This window comes from Lynx rufus, unplaced genomic scaffold (genome assembly GCF_022079265.1).
Source record: "Lynx rufus isolate CCGP_SWC_20201006 ecotype Redwood Valley unplaced genomic scaffold, mLynRuf1.p SCAF_19, whole genome shotgun sequence".
Taxonomy (NCBI): Eukaryota; Metazoa; Chordata; class Mammalia; order Carnivora; family Felidae; genus Lynx; species Lynx rufus.
In genome coordinates, this window is record NW_025814833.1 from 18419263 (window position 1) to 18445113 (window position 25851).

Consider the following 25851-nt stretch of genomic DNA (forward strand, 5'->3'; position numbering starts at 1 on the left):
ATTAAACAAAGTCTTATCCCAGTGAAAGAGGAGGAAGTTTGGGGGAAATATTACTTAACAGCATGTTTTAAAATAGAAGCGATGCCTTATTTCGGAGAAGGAAATTCTCTGAAAGGTTGAAAGGTTTTAAGAAATGAATGATAGTTTAGCATCAACTGAGGAAAAAACATACTCCATTGACAACAGAGGATACAATAATAAACACTTGCAATACGATTTAAAACAAGCTCTATGCCCTGAATGCTGAAAGGTGGGCCCTGTATGTCAAAGGGCATATATGAGTCCACATAAAGACAAAGCACCAAATGAAATGATTCATTCTCACATCGAAGTCTCATCAGATCAAAAAATCTGGAACACCTTCGGACATAGGCTGATTTTTGTTTCTCCATCAGCACTCTGGGATCTCAGACAAGAAAGTAGGAAAAATCAGTATTTGCTCAGGATCAGGATCACTCGAGAGGAGTAGGAAGACTCGAAAAGGAGGCTTGCCCCACGTTGGCTTTTCACCTACTACTTGTGACTGTGGAACAGCCTCCTGGCTGTGCTCGGTAGTGACTGCACACCGATAGTACTGGTAGTTTCTGTGCTTTGGTCTGAGAGCTTTTGGTTCTTTCATTCTCTGTCAGCATGTCTCCGCCTGGCATGAAGGCCATGTACAAGTTGCCTCTATCATCAATCTCTTTGAGGACTAGTTAAGCTAAGTCATCCCTGGTGGCCCCTGGGAAAAATGCAAGAACGGAAGCATTAGCAAGCATTCCTGCCTGTGTGCGAGGGTCCGCCTTGGTAGTCCACCCCCAAATCTTGCAAGGACCGTCTTCCAGCGGGCCTCCCCTGTCCTTCTGAACCCTGTGTTGGGGGTGGGGGTGGGGGCGGGGAGGGGGATCGAACATTGTGGCAATAACCAAGCTTCTAAATTGCTGAGCTGGTTTTCATTGAAGTGTGAGAAGGAGGTTTTAAGGCAGATAGACAACATCCTGTTGTTGGGGAGCTCCTCTCTCTTTTTCTGCACATCTGGCTGAACTGGGAGTCAGGTGGCTGACTCGCGCCCGGCTTGCAGCAGCGGTCGTGACAACTGCCTTGCACCGTCCGTCGCCTCAGCGGCCCGAGAGTCCCCCAGGCCATGGACGCGGTGGCCGTGTACCATGGCAAAATCAGCCGGGAGACGGGGGAGAAGCTCCTGCTGGCCACGGGTCTGGACGGCAGCTATCTGCTGAGGGACAGCGAGAGCGTCCCGGGCGTGTACTGCCTGTGTGTGCTGTGAGTAGGTCGCGGTGGCCCGGGGGGGTGGGGGGGGGCCGGGCCCGAAGAGGGCACCTGCTTGGGGGCGCATGGGTGGTGTGGGCGGGAGGCGGTGGCAGGCGACGTCCAGGCCTCCTCCACTGACCACATGATGGCCCCAAGGCCTTCCTCAGGTCCAGCCTAGGTCGGTGGCGGACCACGCTTTGGCTTAGGCCCCTCACTGAGGATTTCGCTCCCCGGGCCCTCACTCTCCAGAAGGGCCACCCCCTGGTCTTTTGTGGCAGCTGCTGAGAATGCCCTTTGGGGTGGGGAAACACAGCCTAGAATTTCCTTTGCTTCGAGAATGATCCAGGCTCCCGACTTCCCGTTTTGACCTCTAGTCGAGGCCTGCAAGGTGGAGCCCTGGGATGGTGGACTGGCCAGAATGGGGGCCACCAGCTCCTGGGAAAAGGAAAGGGCTCTCTCCAGACCTCCGTAAATGGAATTGGAGGCATCCTCCCAAAGAAAGAGGACAGGGAGAGGAAGAAGACTAAGAAACGAAATCTTACTTTTAGAGTGCAATGCCCGTTGGGTCGCGGTGCTGAGAGGGGTGTGTTTGTAAGGAAAGCTCCCTCTCTGCATCTGCTTACTTAGCTTCCTCTAGAGGAGCTGTGTGTGGGGGCATGGGGTTCCAGAAGTAGGACCCTTCTTGAGAAAAAGCTAGGACTTACAGGAGTGGTAAAGGGCATGGAGGGAAAACACCCTTGTTATGATTCAGCTCTGCCCTTTACCTAGGCATGCCTTAGTCTAACACCCATTTTGAATCAAATGCACCTTCGTCTTGGCTCCAGGGCTCCGGGGTCAGGGTCAGGATCTAGCAATCCTGCGCTAGTCTGATGGTAGGCCTGTGACGGTGGCAAGTTAACCTCTCAGTGCCTCACTTTTCTTGTCCATAAAATGGGTATAATAATACTACCTAACTCCTAGCATAGGGAGGATCAAATGCGATAATGCCGGTGAAGAATTTAGCACTGGGCCTGACACGTCATAAATGCCCGGGAAGTATAAGCTAGTGTTATTATTTTTGTATTTGCTTTCAGTCGAGTTCTTTCAGTGCTCGTGGGGCATTTCTAAGGAAGGACCTAGCTCCATCACTTTTTTTGTCAGCAGAATAAAAACACCCATGAAAACACCTACACTGCGTAGTGGGTTCTAGTCGGAAACAAAATGAAGGAACGGGCTTGGTAGTAATTTTGATACCTAATGAGACACTGCAAGATTGTGAAGTACTTTCTGGGTCAGTGAAGAGAGATCCTACTGAGGCGGTTATTAGATGATTTTCGCTGTTTATCGTTTTTTCTTTTTTCACGTGGTCAAGCCATGCATGTGGTAACTCTCGGGCCATGCCAAATACATTGATTCTATGGGCTTCAAGAGAAATACGTGGAAGCAGGTGAATCTCTTGGGCTCGGATATTTTTTTTTTCTCCTTTTGAGATGCAGTTGACATACGATGTTCTATTAGTTTCAGGTGTACAGCATAGTGGTTTGACAATTCCGTGCATATTACAAAATGCTCACCGTGATCCGTGTAGTTCCCATCCGTCACCGTACAAAGTTATTATGATATTGTTGGCTGTACTCCCTGTGCTGTGCTTTTTCATCTCCGTGACTTATTTATTTTATAACTGGAAATTTGTACCTCTTCATCCCCTTCACCTATTTTGCTCATCCCCCCCATCTCTCTCCCCTCTGGCAGCCACCAGCTTGTCCTTTGTGTTTAAGATTAGGTTTGTCTTGTCTTTTGGATTCCGCATATAAATGAAATCATACGGTATTTGTCTTTCTCTGCCTGACTTATTACCGTAATACCCTCTAGGTCCGTCCATGTTGTCACAAATGGCAAGATTTTATTCTGTATTTTATTCTGTTGATGGACACTTGGGTTGCTTCCCTATCTTGGCGATTGTAAACAGCCATTATTGTAAATAACGTAATAAACATAGGGGGGCATATATATATTTTTTTTGAATGAGTATTTTTGTTTTCTTTGGGTAAATACCCAGTAGTGGAATTACTGGATCATGGTATTTCTATTCTGTTTTTGAGGAACCTCCATACTGTTTCCCATAGGAGCTGCACCGGTTTACATTCCTACCAACAGTGCAGGAGCGTTCCCTTCTCTCCACATCCTTGCCAACACTTGGTATTTATTGTCTTTTTGATACTAGTCTTGGGCTCAAATCTTTATGGTATGCTTACATGATTGTTTTTGCCCAGTGGAAACTGGGATAGGTAGGTCAGCGAAAGCCAACTAGTCTTCTTAGGCTCTTTTCTTATCAAAAGAATGTGGAGGAATGAGTGGGCAAATGAAAGGGGCTTCTTTAGAGAAGCTGACAAGGGAGGTAACGAACCCCTTAACCTAGAGGTTAAAAAAAAACTTAACTTGGCTCTGAGGAGCTCCATAGTGTGTTACTTTTTTTTTAATTTTAGAGAGAGAGAGTGGGAATAGGGGCAGAGGGAGAGAGCAAATCTTACACCGGCTCCACGCTCAGCACGGAGCCCCATGCAGGGCTTGATCCCACGACCCTGGGATCATGAACTTCCCTGAAATCAAAAGCCAAACGCTCGATCGACTGAACCACGCAGGTGCCCCTACAGCTTGTTACTTTTGCCTCTTGCCTCAGAGACCACTTCCTTGACCACCCTCTCTGTGCCTGTCATACCCTAGCACTTTATTTTTCTCCAAGGAGCTTTAAACTATCCGCCATTTGCTTGTTTACTTCTGTATTGCTGTGTTCTTTAGCAAAAATGGAAACTGAGTGAAGGCAGGGACGTTGTCTCCCACACCAGGAACACAACCTAGCACATAGTAGCCATTATGAGGCACATTATGAGGCACATAGACACACGGTAGATATTTTTTAAATAACAAATGAATTGCCATGGCAAATAGTCTTCTTTACTGCAAAGAGCTTTGGACTGATAATCAGGAGGCCAGGGTGTGGACTCTGGGGAAGTCACTCAACTTCTGTGGGTTTTGGTCTCCATAGCTGTTAAATAGGAATCGGAATGTGTGCCTACCTTCTGCATAAGAGCTGTCGGTAAAATTTGCAAAAGAGAGGACAACTTTAGCCTTTTGCCCATGTAAGCCAAGGCCGCGGAAGGAATTAATTTAGGCAGGGTGGGAAATTCTTAACCATTTAAGTTTTTACCCAAAGTGAGTCTTGCATAAATTCAGTTTTTACGACTCTTAGTTCTCCATGCAAACCTCCCTATGAAGTAGCAGAATAAAGTAGGCAAATTGGGAGTCCCCTAGCATGTCTTTTGATGGACACACTGGGGCCTCAAAGTCTTAGAGCGTGATTGCCAGACCGAGCTACAGAGGGAAGACACAAGGGTACATTGTCTTTTATGAAAGTTTCTCAATCTTTCTGAGCCAAGGGTCCCTTTTGATAAACATAAAAATTTCATGCCCCCATTTTAGTACTACGCTGTAGTAACAATAATCAAATTTTATCTTGAAATAAACCACGTACTCATTTCAAACCAAAACCTGTATGCTTATGATATGCAGTAGAAATAACAATGTAAATGGTGTCATATACTCGTGAACAACAAGATCTAGCTAACAAACATGAATTGATTGTAGAGTTCACTCAGAATAGTTTTTCATTTTGTGTTCTGTTTTTTCCCATTATCCAAGAAGGTTTGGCTGAGTTTTAGTTTTTGTATTTTTATTGTAGAAATAACGCATTATGGGCCTTTCAAACTGTACTTTACACTTTCAAACAACGTTTGCTCCTTTCCCTGGTTCTGAGCCTTTTCCTAGGTTCAGTTTTGGAAAATTGAATCTTATAAAGTACTGAAGGTGTTTTCCATTGATAGAATTGCTCACCTTCCTTTAAAGTGAGTTTTCCTTTTGGTTATTTTCAATACATAAATCTAGTTTTTTGTATAATGAGTCTATTAAAAATAGATCCTAATACTTTTTCATATTATAGAAAATTTGAAAAATGTAGAGAATGGAAATGAGGGAAATCATCTATAGTTTTATAAGCTACAGACAATTGTTGAAAATTAAGTGAATCTTCTTTCTTGTTTTAATAAATTGCTCTGTAAACACACATGTGCTCTTACAATATTGTATTCTACTGCATTTTCCATTTAACATGAAAAAAACCCCATTCATATGTAATGTTCTTACAAATGATTTTAAGACATTATTTTTAATGGCTGCATGATAGGTCAGCCAGTAAATGTACTATATTTTCCTTAACCAGTCATCTATTATTAGACATTTGAATCATTCCATTTTTTTTTTTGCTGTTATGTCCTCATGATTCATGTTTGAGTCCATAAAGATTTCCTTGTATTTATGATTACTTCCTTATAATGAATTTCAAGATACGTAATTTCTAGGTCAGGAAACATTAGCAGCTTAGGATTCTTGATATATGCATGATCACCAAATACTTTTTCCTAAATGGTTATGCAAGTTTATATCTATGCTCACCAGTAATGCATGAGAGTGTCCATTTCGCCATCCCCTCCCTAGAAATGGGTATTCTTGTGAACAAAAATTTTCCTTGAAACTTGGTGTCTTACTCTTTATTTCATATTTCTTTGTTTAGTGAGTGTCTTTTCTATGGTTGGTAAGCTGTTGTATTTCCTTGTTCATAAATTGGCTCTTTGTGTACCTTGCCATTTAACCATTTGGATCTTCCTATTTTTCTTAACACGTTATTAATTTTTATATACAAATCGTTGATGTGTTGCAAGTATCTTTCCTCAGTTTAGTGTTAGCCATATCAAACAAGTTAACATTTAGTAGTTAAATCTGTCGCTCATTTTCTTTGTGTTTAATGTCTTCCTTTGCTTCCCAGCCTAGAAAGTTCTTTCTCCTCCAGAGATGTCCTAAAACTTCACTTCAGTTTTATGTTCAATTTATGGTTTGGTTAGTTTACTCTTTGATTCCATGTGGAACTTCATTTTGATGTGGGGAAAGGATCTAATTTGAGTTTGTTTCAAAATAGCTAGCAATTGTCACAATATAATTGTAAATAGAACTTCTATTCCCCATCAACTTCCTAGCCTACTTTACCATGTATTAAACTCTAACATATAGCAGTTATTGTTTCCCAACTATTTGGCTTAACTGATCTATTATTCTTGTATTGCTAACACTATAGTATGATAAAGTTTAATACATTTAAACAATTATTTGCTCTTATTTTTTTCCAAAGATTTTATTTTTAAGTAATTTCCACACCCAATGTGGGGCTCAAACTCACAACCCCGAGATCAAGAGTCATGAGCTCCACCGACTGAGCCAGCCAAGTGCCCCAATTATTTGCTGTTCTTACCTGTTGGTTCTTTGAGATGCAATCTAGAATAATTTTTTTTTAATTTTAAAAATCCCATTGGGATTACATTAAACTCATTTAATAAATTAAGGAGGAATTGTCATCTTTAAAGAATGTAGTCTTCCCATCAAAAAACCTGATACATCTCTCCACTTCTTAATTTAAAAAATTTGTATCTATCAATAAGGTTTTGTAGTTTTCTTTTTATAGGTCTGGCACATTTTTAAAAATGTATTTCTAATCATTGTGGGTATGAATGTGTGCGTCAGTTTTTTTTTTTTGTTGTTGTTTCTATCATAAATGGGATTTTCTTTTTCCACCATATTCTTCTGTTGCTTAAGAAAGTTACTGACTTGGCATATTTTTCTTATGTTCATCCGATATACTAAAAGTGCTCTTATTAATGTAAATAGGTTTTATTTTATTTTAGGGTAGTTTTTTAAAGTTTATTTTTTTATTTTGAGAGAGAGAGAAAGAACGAGCAGGGGAGGAGCCGAGGGAAGGAGAGACAGAATCCCAAGCAGGCTCTGTGCCATTGCAGAGCCTGATGTGGGGCTCAAACCCTGAACCGTGAGATTATGACCTGAGCCGAGATCAAGTGTTGGACGCTTAACCGACTGAATCACCCAGGTGCCCCTCTTTTAGTGTAGTTTAGTTTATTCTTTTTGGTTTTCCAGGTATATTTTCTTTTCATTGAGGTATGTACACATGAACTCTCACAGTCCTTCTCTTCTTACCCTCAATGCAGACAGCCATGGGGAAAGTCCTAGATGCCCAGCGGGATAGTTGATGGTGATAAGAGAAAAACCAGTTTAAGATATTTAAAATAATTAGTTTGCAGAAATGGTTTATTTCCATAAGTAGCATTCTTCTGTACACCCCTGACTTTGCTTGCTACCTATCTGATGGAAGATTTGGAAGCAGAAATGCTATTATATTCTTTACAAGGGCACATAATGAAGTCACTTGACATGTATGGCTTTGGATAAAAGGATAATTATCTTTTTGTCCTTTGAGATTAAAGGGATGACTGGGAATAAAGTGCCTATCAAACCACTGAACTGGAGAAACGGGGGAAGGAGCAGTGACGAAATCGAATTCCAGTTTACCAGTTGCAATAGAGGGGAACATTGTAGCAAAGAACTCAAAAGAATGAGAAATGATTACTTAATTTACAGTGAGTTTTTGAATACAGTTGGATATATGTGTTGGTGCCGCATTTATCTTCATGATAATTTAGGTCACCAGAGTTATTTTGGATGTTCTGAGTAAATCTATTAATGGCAGAGCAAGCCTGAAAGGCAGCCTAGGATTAAAGTTACATCCCCTACATCAATGGACATTTCATAGGCCAGCAAATCAAGTGCTGATTCTGGTTGACAATGCGAAATTGAAGTTGCAAGATTAATCTGAGGATGTCATTTGCCTAAGTGAAGGAGAAGTCTGGGTCAACCTTTTTTGGGCTCTCCTCAACTGGCCTCGTCCCTCCAGCCCCTTCTTTCCTTCTCCCCCTCAATGTTTGCCTCCAGCCCTGAGGCCAAGAAGGTTCCCTCCCTTTTTGAGACTTGTGCAATGATATGAGAGGGGCAGCATAGATCTTTCAGCCAGACTCTGGGTATGCATCCCAACTTTGTAAAACTAGCTGTTTTACCTTGGGCAAGTTACTTAAACTTTCTGTATCTCAGGTTCCTTATCTGTGAAAAGGGAAATGGTAATAATAATAGTACTTACCTAATAGGGTTAATAATCCGCAGAGGATTATTACACAAGTTAATATTTTTTTTTTAATTTTTTTTTCAACGTTTTTATTTATTTTTGGGACAGAGAGAGACAGAGCATGAACGGGGGAGGGGCAGAGAGAGAGGGAGACACAGAATCGGAAACAGGCTCCAGGCTCCGAGCCATCAGCCCAGAGCCCGACGCGGGGCTCGAACTCACGGACCGCGAGATTGTGACCTGGCTGAAGTCGGACGCTTAACCAACTGTGCCACCCAGGCGCCCCTACACAAGTTAATATTTATAAAGCTAACATGTAGTAGGTGTTTGTTACTATAAATAAAAGGTCTACAAATAATTGCAATACAAAGTTAGAACATCGTAGGAATACATAAATATGTATGTTATGTGGCAGTTAAGGGGAAGAAGACGTGATATTTATCGTCATGACTAATCGAAACTGGTTTTACATATTTTTCCCACCAGAGTTGAAGCTGAATGACTTGATGGTTCTGAAAATTCAAGTTCACTCTGAAAAAAATGAAGATTGAACCATAGGAAATTCGGAAATTTCTTGAATCAGAGTATAGTCTCAATAATGATGGCTTTCTATAGGATATCATTTTTCTGGGTATAAAAGTTCTGAAATATTTGTTAAAAAAATCAGTCACATTATAATTGTGCCTTGAATTTTGCACATAGCATTAAGCATTATTTTGTAAGCATGAAGGAGTCAGATGTAGCTAAACTTTTTCTTCTCTGTAGGCCTTGAAGTGGTATAAAGAAGGAATTGATGTGGTTTTGTTAGTTCTAAACCAAGATCTGTCCCCAACGCTGACCCTTTGAGAAAACAAGTAATAAATCAGGTTGCTTTCTTCTCATTCATTTCTTTAATTAAGTGATCTCTGCCCTCAACATAGGGCTTGAACTCATGACCCTGAGTTCAAGAGTCGGATACTCTACCCACTGAACCAACCAGGCACCCTCATTCATCTCTAACCAGGGCACTTTTTTAAGGGTTGGGACAACTTTTGACAAAATAAAGGCAAATTTTAATTTTGGCTGGGACTGAATCAACACATGCTTTGTAGTCATTAAAATGCAAAGTATTAGTTAAGAAAATTAATGACAATAACAGCAACAAAAAAAACCTCTGCTGTTGTCTACCAATTATTCGTTTTCTAGCTTTTTTTCTTCATGATAGATTTTGAATTCCAGGCTAATCAACAAGTCCGACAAAGATTTGGTGGAGCAAGGAAGTTAAAATTACACCACATTCTTAGTTTGTCTGTATTAATGGAAAGAGTCAGAAGAAAGATAATCCTAAAAGGGATATAACAGGGGCACCTGGGTGGCTCAGTCGGTTGGGCGTCCAACTTCGGCTCAGGTCATGATCTCACGGTTCGTGAGTTCGAGCCCCGCGTCGGGCTCTGTGCTGACAGCTCAGAGTCTGGAGCGTGCTTCAGATTCTGTGTCTCCCTCTCTCTCTGCTCCTCCCTCGCTCATGCTCTGTCTCTCTCTCTCTCCTTCAAAAATAAATAAAAACATTTAAAAAATTTGAAAAACAGGGATGCAACAGTTTGAAAAAAGATTATATTTTTCTGATTTGTAACTTGCTTAGACTAGATTTCTAAAGCACGAAATCATAATTTTGCTAATTTTTCTTTAAACAATGTTATTAGTCATGGGTGCCTGGGCGGCTCAGTCAGTTGAGCGACTGACTTTGGCTCAGGTCATGATCTCGTGGTCTGTGAGTTTCCAGCCCCAATGTCAGGCTCTGTGTTGATAGCTCAGAGCCCAGAGCCTGCTTCAGATTCTGTGTTTCCCTCTCTGCCCCCTCCTGCTCGTGTTCTGTCATTCTCTCTCTCAAGAATAAATAGACATTAAAAAATTTTTTAAAATGTTATTAGTCACATATAACTTTATAGGAAAAATTAATATGCAAGGATGCATTTATATGAGTTTAAATTTACTTCTAGTTTGTATACATACAGGAATGGGTCTGAATAGTTGTAATCGGAGTGGGGTCCACGTCTTTCACATACCATAATTTTATATTAACATAATCCATGTGCTTAACATTCTTTGAAAAATATAAGAGGGCTCTAATCCCTTTGAATTTTGGTATAATTTTGAATGGTTCTTTCTGTTACCATTTTCTTATTTTGAATAACATTCCTTATTTTGGGGTACTTAGGTTAATTCTATTTTTTTTCACCATTAAAATAGAACTACTACGAAAATCTTTATGAAACTGCTTTGTCCCTTGATTCCTTGGAGTGTGTGAAGATAAGCAAGGTCGTCCAGTGGGTCGAAAATATGCACGGTTTTATAGCTCTTATTATAACTTTATTTCCTAGAACAGCAGTTTTTCAGTGGACAGGGAGAGAGTATGCATAGTTTGAAAAAAACATATTCAGTATTTTGGTTTAATTTTATGTTATAAAATGATCATTCCATAATTCAAGCTACAGAAAACAAAACCATGAAATTTTGTTGGAAAAGAAGAAGTCAGCGGTTCAGAAACACTGCTCTGTGGAGCCTTTTGAAACCATTGAAAAAGCTTCAGCTTATATTTATTTTTTTTCTTTTAAACAATTTATTTATTTTGGAATTAAAAATTTTTCCTATTGAAGGTATAATTGACACGCAGTGTTATGTTAGTTTCAGGTGTACGATATAATGATTCAACATTTCTGTACCTTACTCAGTGCTCATCACGGTAAGTGTCCTCTGAATTCTCTGCGCTCTTAAAGCGGAGACTGACTATGGAGGCGGTGGCACAGAAGTGCCCTGGGCGAGTGGAAAGAAGCCAGCTTGACTTTGCAGAAATTGCCGTCAATAATCCCATAGGTGTGGGCATTCTCTTTGCATTTTAATCCGCCCGTAACTGGAACGTTCTTACAAATCACCTGGAGATCTTGTTAAAGTACAGATTCTGATTCGGCAGTTCTGGGGCAGGGCCTGAGGTCCTGCATCTCTAACAAGTTCCCAGGTGATGCTGATGTTATTACCCTGGGAATGTAATTTGGATGGCACTGTTTTAGAGCTCTTCCATCCACGACCTTAGGGTAACAAGAGTTGACACAGGGGATCTGGGTCAGTTCCCTCAGTGACATGAAAGTGGAAGAGATGAACTACTGGCTTATCTGAGAGGCGAACCGATTCTGCTCATTCAGAAATCTGAGCGGCGGGGGAGTAGGAAATTGTTAATATTAGGTGGGTTAATCACAAGAAGTCTTAGGTGCCACTGACATTAGGTTGTTCAGAGACTGAAGGAGGGAAGGGCTTTTGAAGTGGTACTCAGGTTCTTGCTGCTTAACTGAAAGTGAGATAAGATCAGATTCGTTAGGAAACAATTTTCAAAACAGACTCATTTATTTTGACTAAATGAAGATGAATGATAGTAGGGAGATAGATTCTTTGTATTTTTTAGAGGCTCACTGTTTTAGAAAGTGAAAACTGGTCACTTACAATTTTGCGTGCATTAGTGCTGAGATTTTAAATAATGCATTTTCATATCACCTTTAATGATACCGAATTACTGCCCTTAATCGTTTCCCATAGGAAAAATGGAACTAAGGACCTATGTTGTTTCTCTGCTTCTATCTCCATTTTGCTCTGTGACTTTAAGAAAATCACTTAAAGCCCTATGTTTTGAGTTCCCATGGTGAAAAATGGAAATCAAAGCCCTCACCTTATTCCCTGTAGAGTACTTACTGAAATTGGAGGGTTTCGAGGTGGATTTTATTGCTCAAAAAAACAAAAGACTTTAACAATGTAATATTTTATATTTACTTAGCATGTTTTATATATATGCATACATCAAGCTATTTTATATGTGATCTAAAGATGCTGGCAAACCTTCATAATGAAAATGAAACATTTCCTGTAACCACACCAGCAATTAAATTGATTTTTTTGGTTTCACAAATCGGATGAAACTGATTATAGTCTTTTAGAAGTATTTTTTTTTGTTCTTTAGGTAATCAGTACTGATGAATATTGATTAAAGATATAGTAATTTAATCCGCATATTTAAGGACTTTTAGTTCTAAAGGGAATCGATGGTAAGTGAGATCAGTTATTCAAGGATGACCTTCTGTCTGGAATGCTTTAGAATCATCTGTTCTTTAAAGTTTAAATATATGTATGTATGTATGTATGTAGAGTGTGAGCTGGGGAGAGGTGCCACAGGAGAGGGAGAGAGAGAATCTTAAGCGGGCTCCACACCCAGCATGGGGAGTAATGTGGGACTCGATCCTATAACCCTGGGATTGTGACCTGAGCCAAAATCAAGAGTCAGATGCTCAACCGACTGAGCCACCCAGGTGCCCCAAATACTTTTTTTTTCTTACCAGAGTGTAGCATGTATTCGAACCAATGATTTATATTGACCCAAACTTGTACCTAAGAGTAACAATCAGAAAACGGATAAAATAAAATTCTATTGACTCAGAGAATTGGATCCATATTAATATTCAAACTTTGAAATAATTCGGAACAAAGTTTACCCTACTTTTCTATGAAGTAAAGGTTTGTTAGGCAAATTAAACAGCATTATCATAGATACTAAAATATAATCAATAATCTACATCCATTATAGTATGGGGACCAAGAGCTGGGGCTCTAGAGTCAAACAGGCCTGATTCAAATCCCATCTTTGTTGCTTGATCTCTAGTGTGGTTTTAGTTACTTAGCTTCTCAAAGTCTTGGTTCCCTCATCTATAAAATCAATTTCACAGTATAAAGGTCATAGGATTTTTGTGGTGTCCAAAAGAGATAATTCATGTTCTATGGACTGAATTGTATCCTTGTCAAATTCATATGTTAAAACCCTAACCCCCAATGTGGCTGCATTTGGAGATAAGCCTTTGGAATATAGTTAAGGTTAAATGAGGCCATACAGGTGGGGGTATAATCCAATAGCATTGGTAGCCTTATGAGAAGAAGAGGGGCACCTGGGTGGCTCAGTCGGTTGGGTGTCTGACTCTTGATTTCAGCTCAGGTCATGATCCGGCGTGGTGGGATTAAGCCTTGCATCTGGCCCCACGCTGAATCTCTCCTTGAGATTCTCTTTCTCTCTCTGCCGCTCTTCCCTGCTTGCGTTCTCTCTCTAAAATAAAAATAAAATAAAATAAAACTCTTGGCATCAATTATACAGATATACAGTATGCTTACACACTCAGTGATGGGGGAGAATGTTTACCCCATCTAAAGGACAAGCTGCTTTCAAGTACTTTAGAGGACATTTTTTGAATTGAAATTACAATTCTTACTATGTTATATTGTAAAGTAGCCATAATAGTAATATTGTGGAAATATAGTATTATATTAATTATATTTATAATAATAATTATTATTACTATTAAGTGGACCTTGCAGTACCTTATCCCAGTGAAATATTTTTCACCTTAAGGCTCCATATGTACTTAAAAATAATTTGATGACACCTTGTTAAATCTATTTAATAATTCATGATTTTTACCAATTACAACAGGTCTCTAGCTTCTTCTTGTCCAAAATGTCTCTCAACTAGACAAATCCTTAAGAGTATGAACTCCCACATTTTATTTTATTTTATTGCTTACAAAAATTTTTTTTAATGTTATTTATTTTTGAGAGAGGGAGAGACAGAGCGTGAGCATGGAAGGGGCAGAGAGAGAGGGAGACACAGAATCTGAAGCAGGCTCCAGGCTCTGAGCTGTCAGCATAGAGCCTGACATGGGTCTTGAACTCACGAACTGTGAGATCATGACCTGAGCTGAAGTTACAGGCTTAACCAACTGAGCCACCCGGGCACCCCTATTTTATGTTATGTTATGTTATGTTATGTTATGTTATTAATAAAGAAGATTATTATGAGGCGCCTGGGTGGCTCAGTCAGTTGAGCGTCCGACTTTGACTCAGGTCACGATCTCGTGGTCCGTGAGTTTGGGCCCCGCGTCGGGCTCTGGGCTGATGGCTCGAAGCCTGGAGCCTGCTTCCGATTCTGTGTCTCCCTCTCTCTCTGCCCCTCCCCCATTCATGCTCTGTCTCTCTCTGTCTCAAAAATAAATAAACGTTAAAAAAATTTAATAAAGAAGATTATTTTATTTTATTTTATTTTATTTTATTTTATTTTATTTTATTTTTATCTGAGAGAGAGGGAGTATGTGAGCTGGGGATGGGCAGAGAGAGGAGAGATAATCTGAAGCAGGTTCCATGCTCAGCACAGAGCCCGATGTGGAGCTCGAGCTCACAATCGTGAGATCATGACCTGAGCTGAAATCAAGAGTCAGACGCTTAACTAACTGAGCCACCCAGGTGCCCTCTGAGCTCATACATTTTAAAAAAAGGAAAAGATAAAGAAGGCTCTCTGGAAACTGTGATTAGCCAGATATAATATGCAAGCAAATCAGAGCCCCCAAGCTTTTCTTCCTACGAATGCAATGGTACCATATATGTGTGTCCCAATATATGTAACATTCATATGTAATCGTTAAGCTCAAATTTAGAGCATCTGTTGTTCTTCTGGAATTTTTCAGTAATGGAGGTTTATTCTTTCGCAGGTATCAAGGTTACATTTATACATACCGAGTGTCCCAGACAGAAACAGGTTCTTGGAGTGCTGAGGTATAGCTCTTTTATTTATTTTTTGCTTCTGGGGATATCAGGGAGGTGTTTGAAATTTAGGCTGGTTTTATAAAAGAGTTGTCAAATCCTACATTTCCCAAATATTCATGAAATTCAAATCACTAAAGCTCCAACCCAAAACTGTTCATGGATCATTAAGAAGGCTTTAGAGAATTTTTGTTCCAGTTCTGTTCAGCCACCATTGTATAGAATGGTCTCACTTTGGGGGAAAGATAAAAAAAGTTGAAGGATTGTGTCAAACTTTTAGTGCCTATGCAAAATTTTGGAAAGCATATACAAAGTATGTAAAATGATTAAATAAGCAATTATTTACCAAATGATACCAATATGTGTGTTGGTTCTATAGTGGATTAAACAAAGTGAACTCCTGTTTTCTAAGAGCCTATAATATGCTTAGGGAGATAGATACAACATGAATTAAATAGCGATGTGAGAGCTCAGAGTTTGTTGTCAGCTATATCTGGGTTCCAGGTCTGGTCCCCCCCTCCTCCCTGACAGGTCTATGACCTTGGGCAGGTTACTTAACTTTTCTTTGAACAGATCTCTCCATCTGTGAAATGAGCCTAAAAATAGTTCCTTACTCATAGGGCTCATTTTGAAGATTAAATGAGATAATGCATATAAAGAAAGCTCTTAGCCTAAGGACCTGCACAGTAAGCCCTAAAAAAACGTGACCTCACCCAAATTGCTGAACAACATAATTGTATATGTTTATTGCTATGTTATTTAGCATAGGGATTCAAAGAAGGGAGGATTTTTCAAGTATTAGTAATCAAGACTGCTGTATATATGGAGGCCAAACTCCCAGCTGAGCCATGTGGGAAGGACATGGATAGGCAGAATGAAATTAGAGGAACATTGCAATGGTTTTCAAGGTATGCTCCACAAAATTCTAAGGTTCTTCTATCTGGGTGCCTTGGGGTTGCCAGGGGGTGGGGGCCAGAGAGAGAGGAGGACATAAATGGGTATGCTTTTGGGTCGCTGATTCATCTTTGATCTGAGCAGGTCACTTTTGTTTTGCTTATCGACTGGGGCTCGAATATGATTTCATGAGAAAAATGGGCTCTGATGGCTTTGAAAACATTTGAAAGTCACTATGCCATTACAAGTAATGCTTGCAGAATGAATCTATTTCCATGTACCAGGGTAGTATATCACATCTCACCGATGTAGAGGTCTCAGCAACTGAAATTTTTGACCTCAAATGCTTTCTCTGATTTCGGACTCCTTAGAAACAGTCTGTCCTTATAATGAAAGCACTTCATTATGAGCGATTTGAAAACATTAATGGGAATATCTTCTGTTAATAATTCAATCTGCGTGTTTAAGAAATTCTAAAGTCTAGACTTAAATAGCTGCAACTTTACAAATTCATCAGTAAACTAGAAAGCCCAAGTTGCAGACTACAAATGTGTTGAACTACTGCGATGAAAATTGAGGGCAAGTTTTCAAACACATTGATGCTCTATATAGTAAAGAATTTATTATTAATAATAATTACAATTAATACTTAATTTATTATTAATAATAATTATAATTAATACTTAATTTATTATTATCACAGATAATTAATACTATAATACTCATTAGAGGAAAAGCAGTACCATTTCTAATCAAAACTATACCTGTTTATATTTAAAAATTCTCTGTATTGCTGCAGAGATGATTGAATAAGAAATTAAATTTCATTTATTATGAAGCATAATTGTGTTGCTATGTACATATATATATATGTATACAATCTGAGTAGAAAAAGCCCTTCTCCCTAGAGAAGTAGCCTTCAGCTGCTGAAGAATACTCTATGGAAAGGATCTTAAATTATTAGGGTTTAGCTAATCTTGTCTTTAAATTTGTTTTCTTCTATTTCGAGTATAACATCATATGCAGATTGTTACATGTTTATGATCATGTTAAGGGAGAAAGGGCTTATTGGACATAAATGTCCTTTCATCCTGTTGTCTGGTTTGACCCCGTTTATATAATAATATTGTAATTATCTGCACCAGGAGAGAAGATTGGCATGTTTTCTCTAAAGGGGAAAACAATTTTAAAAAATGCTTTAGATTTATTTTTGAAATGCATATTGCATTTTCTTCCCATCTACTAAATTTACTTTCGTAGTTATGTTTTTGCTAAGGGAATATTAAACTAGTGTGTACTCTCAGAGCTCATATCACCTGACTGGAAGAAATTTCTCTAGAGCATATTGAAGACCAGCTGTGATCCAAAGCATGTTTCCATGGATAAGTAAAGAGATGACAGTATGGGAAAGGTGCAAATTTGAACAATAGCCAAGTTCAGTGGCAGAATGGGAGTTGTCAGTGGTACAATTCTTATGGCGAACGTGTTTTCAAAATTGGTTAAATGACAGATGTTTATACTGCTTTTTGGTGCAATGCTTTGGTTTGCCACACTGCAGGAAAAATCATGGCAGTAACACTCCATCCTCTGCACAAAGATTGTGCTAGAAATCTAAGTAAGTCTGGGATTTGTTTCAAAGAGTGGAATGAAATTTGAACCCGAATCCACCGAATTATGACAGACACACATTGTGTAAATTCCTACTTTTAGAAAGACTTTTAGGTTTTATCATTGCTTAGTGTGTTAACTTATTATCTCTTGTGACTCAAGCTAAAATTTTGCTAAATGGTTAATTTAGAGAATTCTACACACAATCAATTATCATTTATTGATATGTGCGTTGTCATCAGTACACTGTAAAAAAATGTACCAACCTCCCCCCGTGGACTTCAGTGCCTTTGGGCTTTTCTGGATATTTGATCATCAGTAGATGCTAAATAATTTTCCTTATTAACCTAAGCAAAACGCTATAAATTAGGGCAGTCATTTGCCAGCAAAATATTGCATCCCAAATTCAAATTACACATCCAGTGCTATTATTCCTTTCTGTTAGTGTGGGTAATCAAGTGTTAACTACATATAAGTCCCCATAAAAAAGATGCTTCTGTTGATAAATGGTTTTACAAGCCACAAGAACAGCTAAAATGATGTGTGGTTTGAAATATTTCCACACTGAGGGAGTGTATAGTTTCTCTTCTGGCTGGTGACTCAAACTTCACTAGAAACTGTCTGGTCTCATCGTCTCTGTTGGTGAATTTATTGTGGGTGTTGGCTTGAAAGACAAAAGACTAGGTTCTGGGATCCGGAGCCAATTCTACTTCTGGTTATGTGTGTGACCTTGGGCAAGCTGAATTATCCCTTTGTATTCGCATTTTCTTATCTGTCAGATGGGAATAACCAAATCAGCCAATCACTGCCAATGGGTGAGGAAATAGTGGAGGCAAATCACGGGAAAGTGCTTTGAAATGAAAAAGTGCTCTAAGGAGGATATAAGGAGGTATTTTGTGCCTGTGACCTGCCTGTGCAATTTAGAGATTCTGTCTAGGAGCCCACAAACTGTTTGGAGCCCTGGAAGAATGGCCGTGGTGCTTTGGATGAGGTCTCAAGTCGAGTTCTGGGAAGGTGTTTTGACCCAAGGGGCGGAGCCGAGTGCGAGAGTGTTCTACATGTACTGAGGCTCCGAGCTGTGCGAGCCTGTGAGTGACACTAATTTAAAGCTGAAAAGAACTTTTTCGATGCTTTCAAAGAAAGATCCCTTACCCCAGTGGAGGAAATGAGGGAGTTACTATAGACGGTGTGCTGTCTTCAGCTTTTAGTGTAGTTGGGCTGAAGATTTCAGGCCAGCCTTCAGTTTTTTCTCATTAAATGCTAACAAACAAACAGCTCCCACCTCAAGAGCCTTGCAGATGGAATCGCTGGAAAACAGCTTTCTAAAAAAAAACCTAGTCATTGTTCAATCGCTTATAGCGATACTGTTTTATTTTATGTAAAATGACAGCTTTGAGCTGATGCCTGAAGCTGGGCTCATCAGCTTTTGCAGGAAATTGTTGTTGATTTCAGCCGTGCCTTTGCAAGCGAGTTGATGTCGGGAAAGGAATACATTTTAATAGTCACTTGCAAATAATGATCCCTTCAAAAGCAAACAAACAAATAAATAAAGGTGACCTTAGATAGTCTTTCATTTTCGTGTCAGAGAGGAAACCTTGTCACGGTGAAGTGTTGGCGGAGAGCAGTTTTGGGGAGGATAGGGAAGTTTCCCGAGGAGGAAAATATTTCCTGTGAAGGATGAAGCAGGACATATGGTGAGGGGAGAGAGAGAGAAGGACTAACTAGCTGTGCGTTGTGTGTATCCTTACAGTCAATTTTTAATTTCCTGTATAGCATTTTATATTGTGGAATGATGACAGGGAGGATGGGTTGGTGGTGGTGGTGGTTGTTTGGTTTCTCAGGCTTTTTATTAATGACCTGTACGATCTGTGTTTTCTCTGTATTTAACTGCATCCTCTCTGTTGGTGCATTCATTGTGGGTAATGGCCTGTATAGCCTTAGAGGCTCGGGATGTATGATGGGTAGCAGGCAGGAAGGGCAGGGCGATGAGCAAGAGCTTGTACAAACTAATACCACCCCCGGGAGAACTGAAATGACAGCTCATTAGCTCCTCTTGCAGGGAAGTTCAGCCAACCAAAGTAAGCTCTTCTAGAAATGTTGTTGTTTCCTTTTTCCTGATGTTTTCAAATATTTGAACAGGTCACACAAATGTTGCCTTTCTAAGCATCCCTCACGCATTTCGTAGGCCTACTGGTATCATTAGGAGGTACGTGAATAATTTGCTCGGCCTTTTATTTTCCAGACGGCCCCCGGGGTCCATAAAAGATTTTTCCGGAAAATAAAAAATCTCATTTCAGCATTTCAGAAGCCAGATCAAGGTATTGTAATACCTCTGCAGTATCCGGTTGAGAAGAAGTGCTCAGTTAGAAGCGCACAAGGTACTGCAGGTACGGTTTACTGTTAGTTTTCGACAGGGTTTGGAGGCTCGGGGTTAGAAGTTAACCTATTCACAAACACAGAGTTATGGGAAGTTCTGTAAGAAACATGCAGTGGGTATTGCCAGCCAATCAAGTGAGAGGGGGCTACTCACGTGCTATGGTTTCAATATGCTATACTGTACGCTCCTAATAAAACTCTGGGAAAGTATAACAAATTCTATGAGCCCACATGCAAACTCGTCCTTTCCTGTCTTATTCTCCGTAGTCCCTTTTGTCAAAACGGAAGTACCGTTTCCCTTCACTGATTCGGACACAAACAAATGTGAAAGATGGGACAGTTTGGAAAACACCCGGGCCGTCCTTTACCTTTGCTCAGGGAACTGTATTTTCCCTTCAGGGATGGAAAAGCTAATGTTAGCTTGGCCCACGCCACCCTAAGTTCTGAATTTGTGGTGCTTGAATTAATGAAATTTTATCATAGCACTAAATTTATCATAGCACTAATTTTATCAATAGTACTAAATTGAATTAGTACACTTTATGATGCCATAGGCACAAATTGTTACATCTCCTGAGCAAAGCTCTTTTAGTGTATGTATCAAGCTACCGACAGAATACCTGACAATGTCTGCACTTAGCAGATATGTGATTGTTTACTCATCTGTTGAAAGGGGTTAATCACTTGTTTGGAGTAAGAGGATATGCCTTGATTGAAACAAGGCATATTTGTGATAAAAAAATGAGTTATGTCCTTTTTTGACAGGGACCAAGGCTTAGCCATAAACCGACAATTAGACTTAAGTGCTGAATTAAATGAATGAGTAGTTAGCCTTTGTAATAGAAATGTAAATAGAACTACAATTTACAAATTACAAACTACAGTTACAAACTATTCCTTTCTGCTCACTATTCCATTCTTTATAAATCAGTTTTTTTCTTTTCTTTTTTTTAATGTTTATTTATTTTGAGAGAGAGAGAGTGAGGGAGGGGCGGAGAGAGAAGGAGAGAGAATCCCAGGCAGGCTCTGCACTGTCAGCGTGGAGCTCAATGTGGCCGTTGATCCCATGAACCGTGAGATCATGACCTGAGCCAAAGTCAAGGGCTGGACGCTTAACCGACTGAGCCACCCAAGCGCTCCTACAACTCAGTTTTAAGTACTGGTTGCTTGAGCTATATCACTGTGTTGTATCTTTGTGAGCTTTATGCCGTTGGAAATGTCATGATTGATTATAAGTTCAAGTTAACCCGTTCAAGTTTATAGCTTGTAAGTTTATCTTTTCTTGATTTTTGTTATTATTTTTCTTTAGGGAGAAGAGAAGATCCTGATGTCTTCCTGAAAGCACCATGAAGGAAAATAAAATACCTTTACTTTATTTTCTATAATTTAAATATATGCTAAGTCTTATATATTGTAGATAATACAGTTCAGTGAGTTACAAATGTATTTCTAAAACCATCATCGTCCTGTAATGGAAGTATCTAGCATGATGTAAAAGCTGAAATGGACTTTGCCGATAATGAGGAGCTTTGAAATGAGGACTGGGAAAAAAAGAATTCCACAGGTTATTTTCAGTTGTATTTACGAACGGGAAATGATTCAAAACACAGTGATACCTGTGTCACTTATAAAGATTAATGTCATATAAAAGATTAATGTCAATTCTTGCCAAATACAAATAAAAGTAACCCTCAGTTTTTCTCAAAAGCACCATTTTTTAGTGAAATATTATTTGACAGCTACTGATTTTAAGACGTCTTGCTTGATTAGATGTCAGGAAGCTGGTTCGTGTCCCTTGTCTTTGTCGTGCGTGGTTCTAATTAGGTATCATGCTCTCCACTAGTTATGGTGGTGAAGACCCTTAAGGGGAATTTCTGAAGTTGTGCACTGTGTGTTAAAACAAGTACTAGATAAAGAGTGAAGAATTTCTGTTTAATTCTGAAAGCAACCTTCTTGCCTAGTGTTCTGATATTGGATAGTAGAATCCACAGACCAATCTGGAGTTTAAAAATCCCATAATTTAAAATATGCCCTAAACGTTTGTTAAAATTGAAATTACATTACAAATCCAATGAAAGAGACTTTTTTTTTTTTACCATCTACCTCTGCCCCAGTTGTTGCTACTCCGTGTAAAACCTAATTTTGAGAGGAAGCTTCGGCATCTGGACTCATGAGTAGCTGATTTACAAGTGGTCTCCCTATTAGCCCCCACCAGAGCATTGGAAACCTTATGGTTATGTTATTTCTCAACAGTTCCAAGTAATGGCAACCTGAGAGCCAAGATTTTACACAGTGACAGATATTTATATTTTTCTGGCCACATTTATATTTTCATGACTTTTGTGATTTGATTATATATCAAGCTGTTTCAGGGCTCCTGGAATTCATTCACTCAACAAACAGAATAGGCACTGAGGTAGAGAAGTAAAAACCCCCAGTCCCTGTGCTTAGGCAGTGCACTGTCTAGTTGGACAAGAAAACAATAACGATTTTAAAAAGTAACACGAAAAGACAAAAAAAAAGACAATGAAAAGTGATAAGCACATGGTAAGTGAGGTTCCCAATGTGCAGGTAGATCTGTTGTTAGAGGCCAAATGAGTCAACATAAATACTCCGGTCCATGGTCTGTAGGAAAATGCTAAATTCTATTGTAAACTAATAAATCGGAATTCTGGCTTCTACACGAGTGGGGGTGAGCTTGATGAACTGCCGAGAGACAGAGCTACTCTCCGTGCATTGGCAAGATCTGGCTTCTGAGCATTTAGCGTGGATGCAGTGGGAGTGCAAAGGTGGAGGTTGGCCGTGATCATGTATTGTGGGCCATTTACCATTTCTAGAAATAAAGGGATCACTTTAACTTGTAAAGGAATTCGGAAAGCTGACTTTCAAAACCAAATGTGTATGTTTAGATAATTTTTCCTTATTTGTGGCTTGGGTTTAAATTTTAATAGGCATAACTAATTTTTACTCTCTCTAACTTGTTCATTCTGGAATAATCCTAAATATATGAATTATGTTTGCATGTTTCTTTACCAGAGTCTTTTTTTGAAAAAGCCTTTTTGAATCCTGAATGGTCTTTCATATTTTAATAAAGTATTTGAAAGCTTTATTTACCTAATTTGTCTTAAAATATTTTTAAAAATATTGAGAGATAGATGCTATTAATATATGAAAGCGTTGATGAGGGCCATCTTACTTATCTTATTGGACAGATTCCCTGAAAAAGGTAAGTGCTTTTCTGAGTTTGCTACTGTCAAATTTTCCAGTCCACTATCTTCTTGTGCTGGCCTTTTATTCATATTTTTTTTCCCACCTTTCTCTCCCAGCATAAGCTTTCTTGCTATTTCCCAGTACATAATAGCTTGTGCCTTTACAGAAAGGTCATATCCTTGCCATATCTAAAATATTGCCATGCTAACATATACCTGTAAGATGCTGAGTCAAGATAGAAAAATGCACATATATTTCCAAGTGTACACCTTTCTTCAGAAAAAAAAAACTGTGTCAGCAAGCCCACAAGAACATGACAGTTTATCAAATAGTCATTCATTTCCTCTGAAGTTTGTTCTTAAGAGATAAGGTCAGTAAGGGAGACAAGCTTAGGTAATTGTCAGTTTGGCTATTACAAGCAAGCTTTGTGGTAGTACATAGGTAGAATAAGTCTATAGAAGATGTTTCTGATTAAGACTTCTAGTGTAAATGAAGGGTTGGGTTTAAGATGTTATTTGCAGTAGAATGGATAGAGAATTAAAAATGTGAGAAAATAGTTTTAAAATCTGTTAAGGTTTAGACATCAGCTCACGTTTTATTTGATTCACTTTACTGAGTTCAGAATCCAGAATCTATTAATAATAAAATCCAGATTTGCCCTTGAGCATCTCAAGGTTACAAGATGCCTAGTCTTCCTATGCGTGAGCTATAAATTCAACGTCGTCCCCTATGGTTGTCCTTGCAGTAAATGGGATCCCATTATTTGAGGGTTTGCAGCTAGGTGTGAAGTTAAACTACCTAGTTTGGACACTTATGTAATTTGGGGTCATTGGCCAAACTCGTAGTAAAATGCTGAATTGTCACCATTAGGCCATTTGCCTCTTAAATGAATATTCTTATGTAGAAAGATACAAGAAAACTGATTGACTGGAGAGAGCCCATCAACATAAACTCGAGATCTGAATTTTTTTCAGCTCTGTCAGATTATTCGAGTGGTCTTAGGTAAGTCAGTCTGTTACCATTGTTGCGTTTGCCACGTTGGAAAAATGAAGTCTCGCTCACCTCCCAGGATTACTCAGGTACTAGAATTATATAAATTTAAGGTAGTAATATTACTAAACATTTAAATAGCATTGATATTCGAAGATCTCTAAAAGTGAGGGTGAGTAGGGAAGGAATATGGAGAAATCTGTCTCCTTTAATAATTGTCTCAATGTAGGAGCTCTTGCCTCTTTTTCTTTTTTTTTAAGTTTTTGTTCATTTATTTCGAGAGAGAGAAAGCACGAGAAAGGGAGGGGCAAACAGAGAGGAAAGAGCAAGAATCCCAAGCCGGCTCTGCACTGTCAGCGTGGAGCCTGATGTAGGGGTCGAAGCCATGAACCATGAGATCATGACCTGAGCGTAGATCGAGTCGGGTGCTTAACCGACTGAGCCACCCAGGCATCCCTTGCCTCTTTCTTTTTGTACTCTGAGGGTGGGGTGGGATGGGTATTTAAAAAAAAAATGACCAGGTGATACTAATATTCCCACCCCTCCACTGACACCATTGCTTTTTGCTGATTGGTTGTGTTGAAACAATAAGATTGTCTTCTGCTCCGTGACTCTTTTCACTGTATCTGTGTACAGTAGTCTCCACCTCCCCCAGATGCGGGGGGATGCATTCCAAGACCCCCATGGATGCCCGAAACCATGAATAGTACCAAATCTTATGTATACTATGTTTTTTCCTATATGTACATATATATCCGTGACAAAGTTTAATTCATAAATTAGGCACAGCGAGAGATTAGCAATAGTCAATAACAAATGAGAACAATTATAACAATATACTGACATGAAAGTTACATGAATGTGGTCTCTCTCTCAAAATTTCTTAGTGTACTGTACTCTTCTTCTCGTGGTGATGTGAGATGATAAAACGCCTACGTGATGAGATGAAGCGAGGGGAATGACCATAGGCTTGTGATAATAGCGTTAGGCTACTATTGACCTTCTGACAGTATGTCAGGAGGAGGATCTTCTGCTTCTGGACTGTAGGTTACCGCGGGTAGCTGAAAACTGTGGAAAGTGAAACCGTGGCTAAGGGAAGACCGCTGTGTAAGGGGCGCCTGGGTACCTCAGTCAGTTAAGCATCTGACTTCGGCTCAGGTCATGACCTCCCATTTTGTGAGTTTGAGCTCCACATCGGGCTCTCTGTTGTCAGTGCACAGTCCCCTTCAGATCTTTTGTCTCTCTCTGTCCCTTCCTTGCTCGTGCTCGCTCTAGTTCAAAAAAAAAAAAAGGCATTTAAAAAAAGGCAGCAGGGCATCTGAGAGTGGTGTAAATTCCAGAATTCTAAGCAAGTTTTGGGAACAAGCAACTTGTTTGGACTATGGGTGTCCCATTACCACCAAGTTGAATTTTGCAAGATCTATCGGCCTTGCTTTCCCAGTGTCACTTGTAAATACCTTCTTGTGAAAAGTACCAAATGGCCATTGTAATGGCCCAGTATGCGGGAGCTGTTTTTTTTGTTTTCTTTTTTTTTCAGTCCCCCTCCGCCCCGCCCCCGACTGCCTTTCTCCCCCATTCACTTTTTTGCCAATGCATCTGGGTGCCCGGCTCTCCTAGCTCTCCCCAACCCGTCTTGCAATTCTTCATTTTCTTTCCATTGCTCAGAAAGGCATCAACAGGAGAAAGAAACCTTTTTGAAAGTAATAGCCTAGAGGCATTTAAACTTGCAACAGCTACTCTTCGTCTTCTTTTTTTTTTTTTATTAAATGGGCATTTGTGACAGAGATCCTGTTTGTGTGAAAAATAAAAATGAAGAGACATCTGCTTAGGATTAGTGCCTTTCTGATTTCTGCACCTACATTTTCAAG

At 39.4% G+C, this 25851-nt stretch overlaps 1 protein-coding gene across 1 annotated transcript; it reads left to right on the top strand.

Annotated features, from left to right (window-relative positions):
* The first annotated feature begins 964 nt into the window (after positions 1-964).
* Positions 965-22892, top strand: SH2D1A (SH2 domain containing 1A). Its single transcript, XM_047081949.1, has 4 exons — positions 965-1260; positions 14854-14917; positions 19650-19794; positions 21093-22892. The coding sequence occupies exons 1-4, from the start codon at positions 1124-1126 to the stop codon at positions 21131-21133; spliced, it is 387 nt and encodes a 128-aa protein (XP_046937905.1). The 5' UTR covers positions 965-1123; the 3' UTR covers positions 21134-22892.
* Positions 22893-25851: the final 2959 nt, after the last annotated feature.

Bases quoted from the DNA above. Each gene is read 5' to 3' on its own strand.
- SH2D1A (XM_047081949.1), top strand. From the start codon at position 1,124: ATGGACGCGGTGGCCGTGTACCATGGCAAAATCAGCCGGGAGACGGGG. The intron at 14,918-19,649 runs GTATAGCTCTTT...TTTATTTTCCAG, and splicing joins CAGGTTCTTGGAGTGCTGAG to ACGGCCCCCGGGGTCCATAA. The intron at 19,795-21,092 runs GTACGGTTTACT...ATTTTTCTTTAG, and splicing joins AAGCGCACAAGGTACTGCAG to GGAGAAGAGAAGATCCTGAT.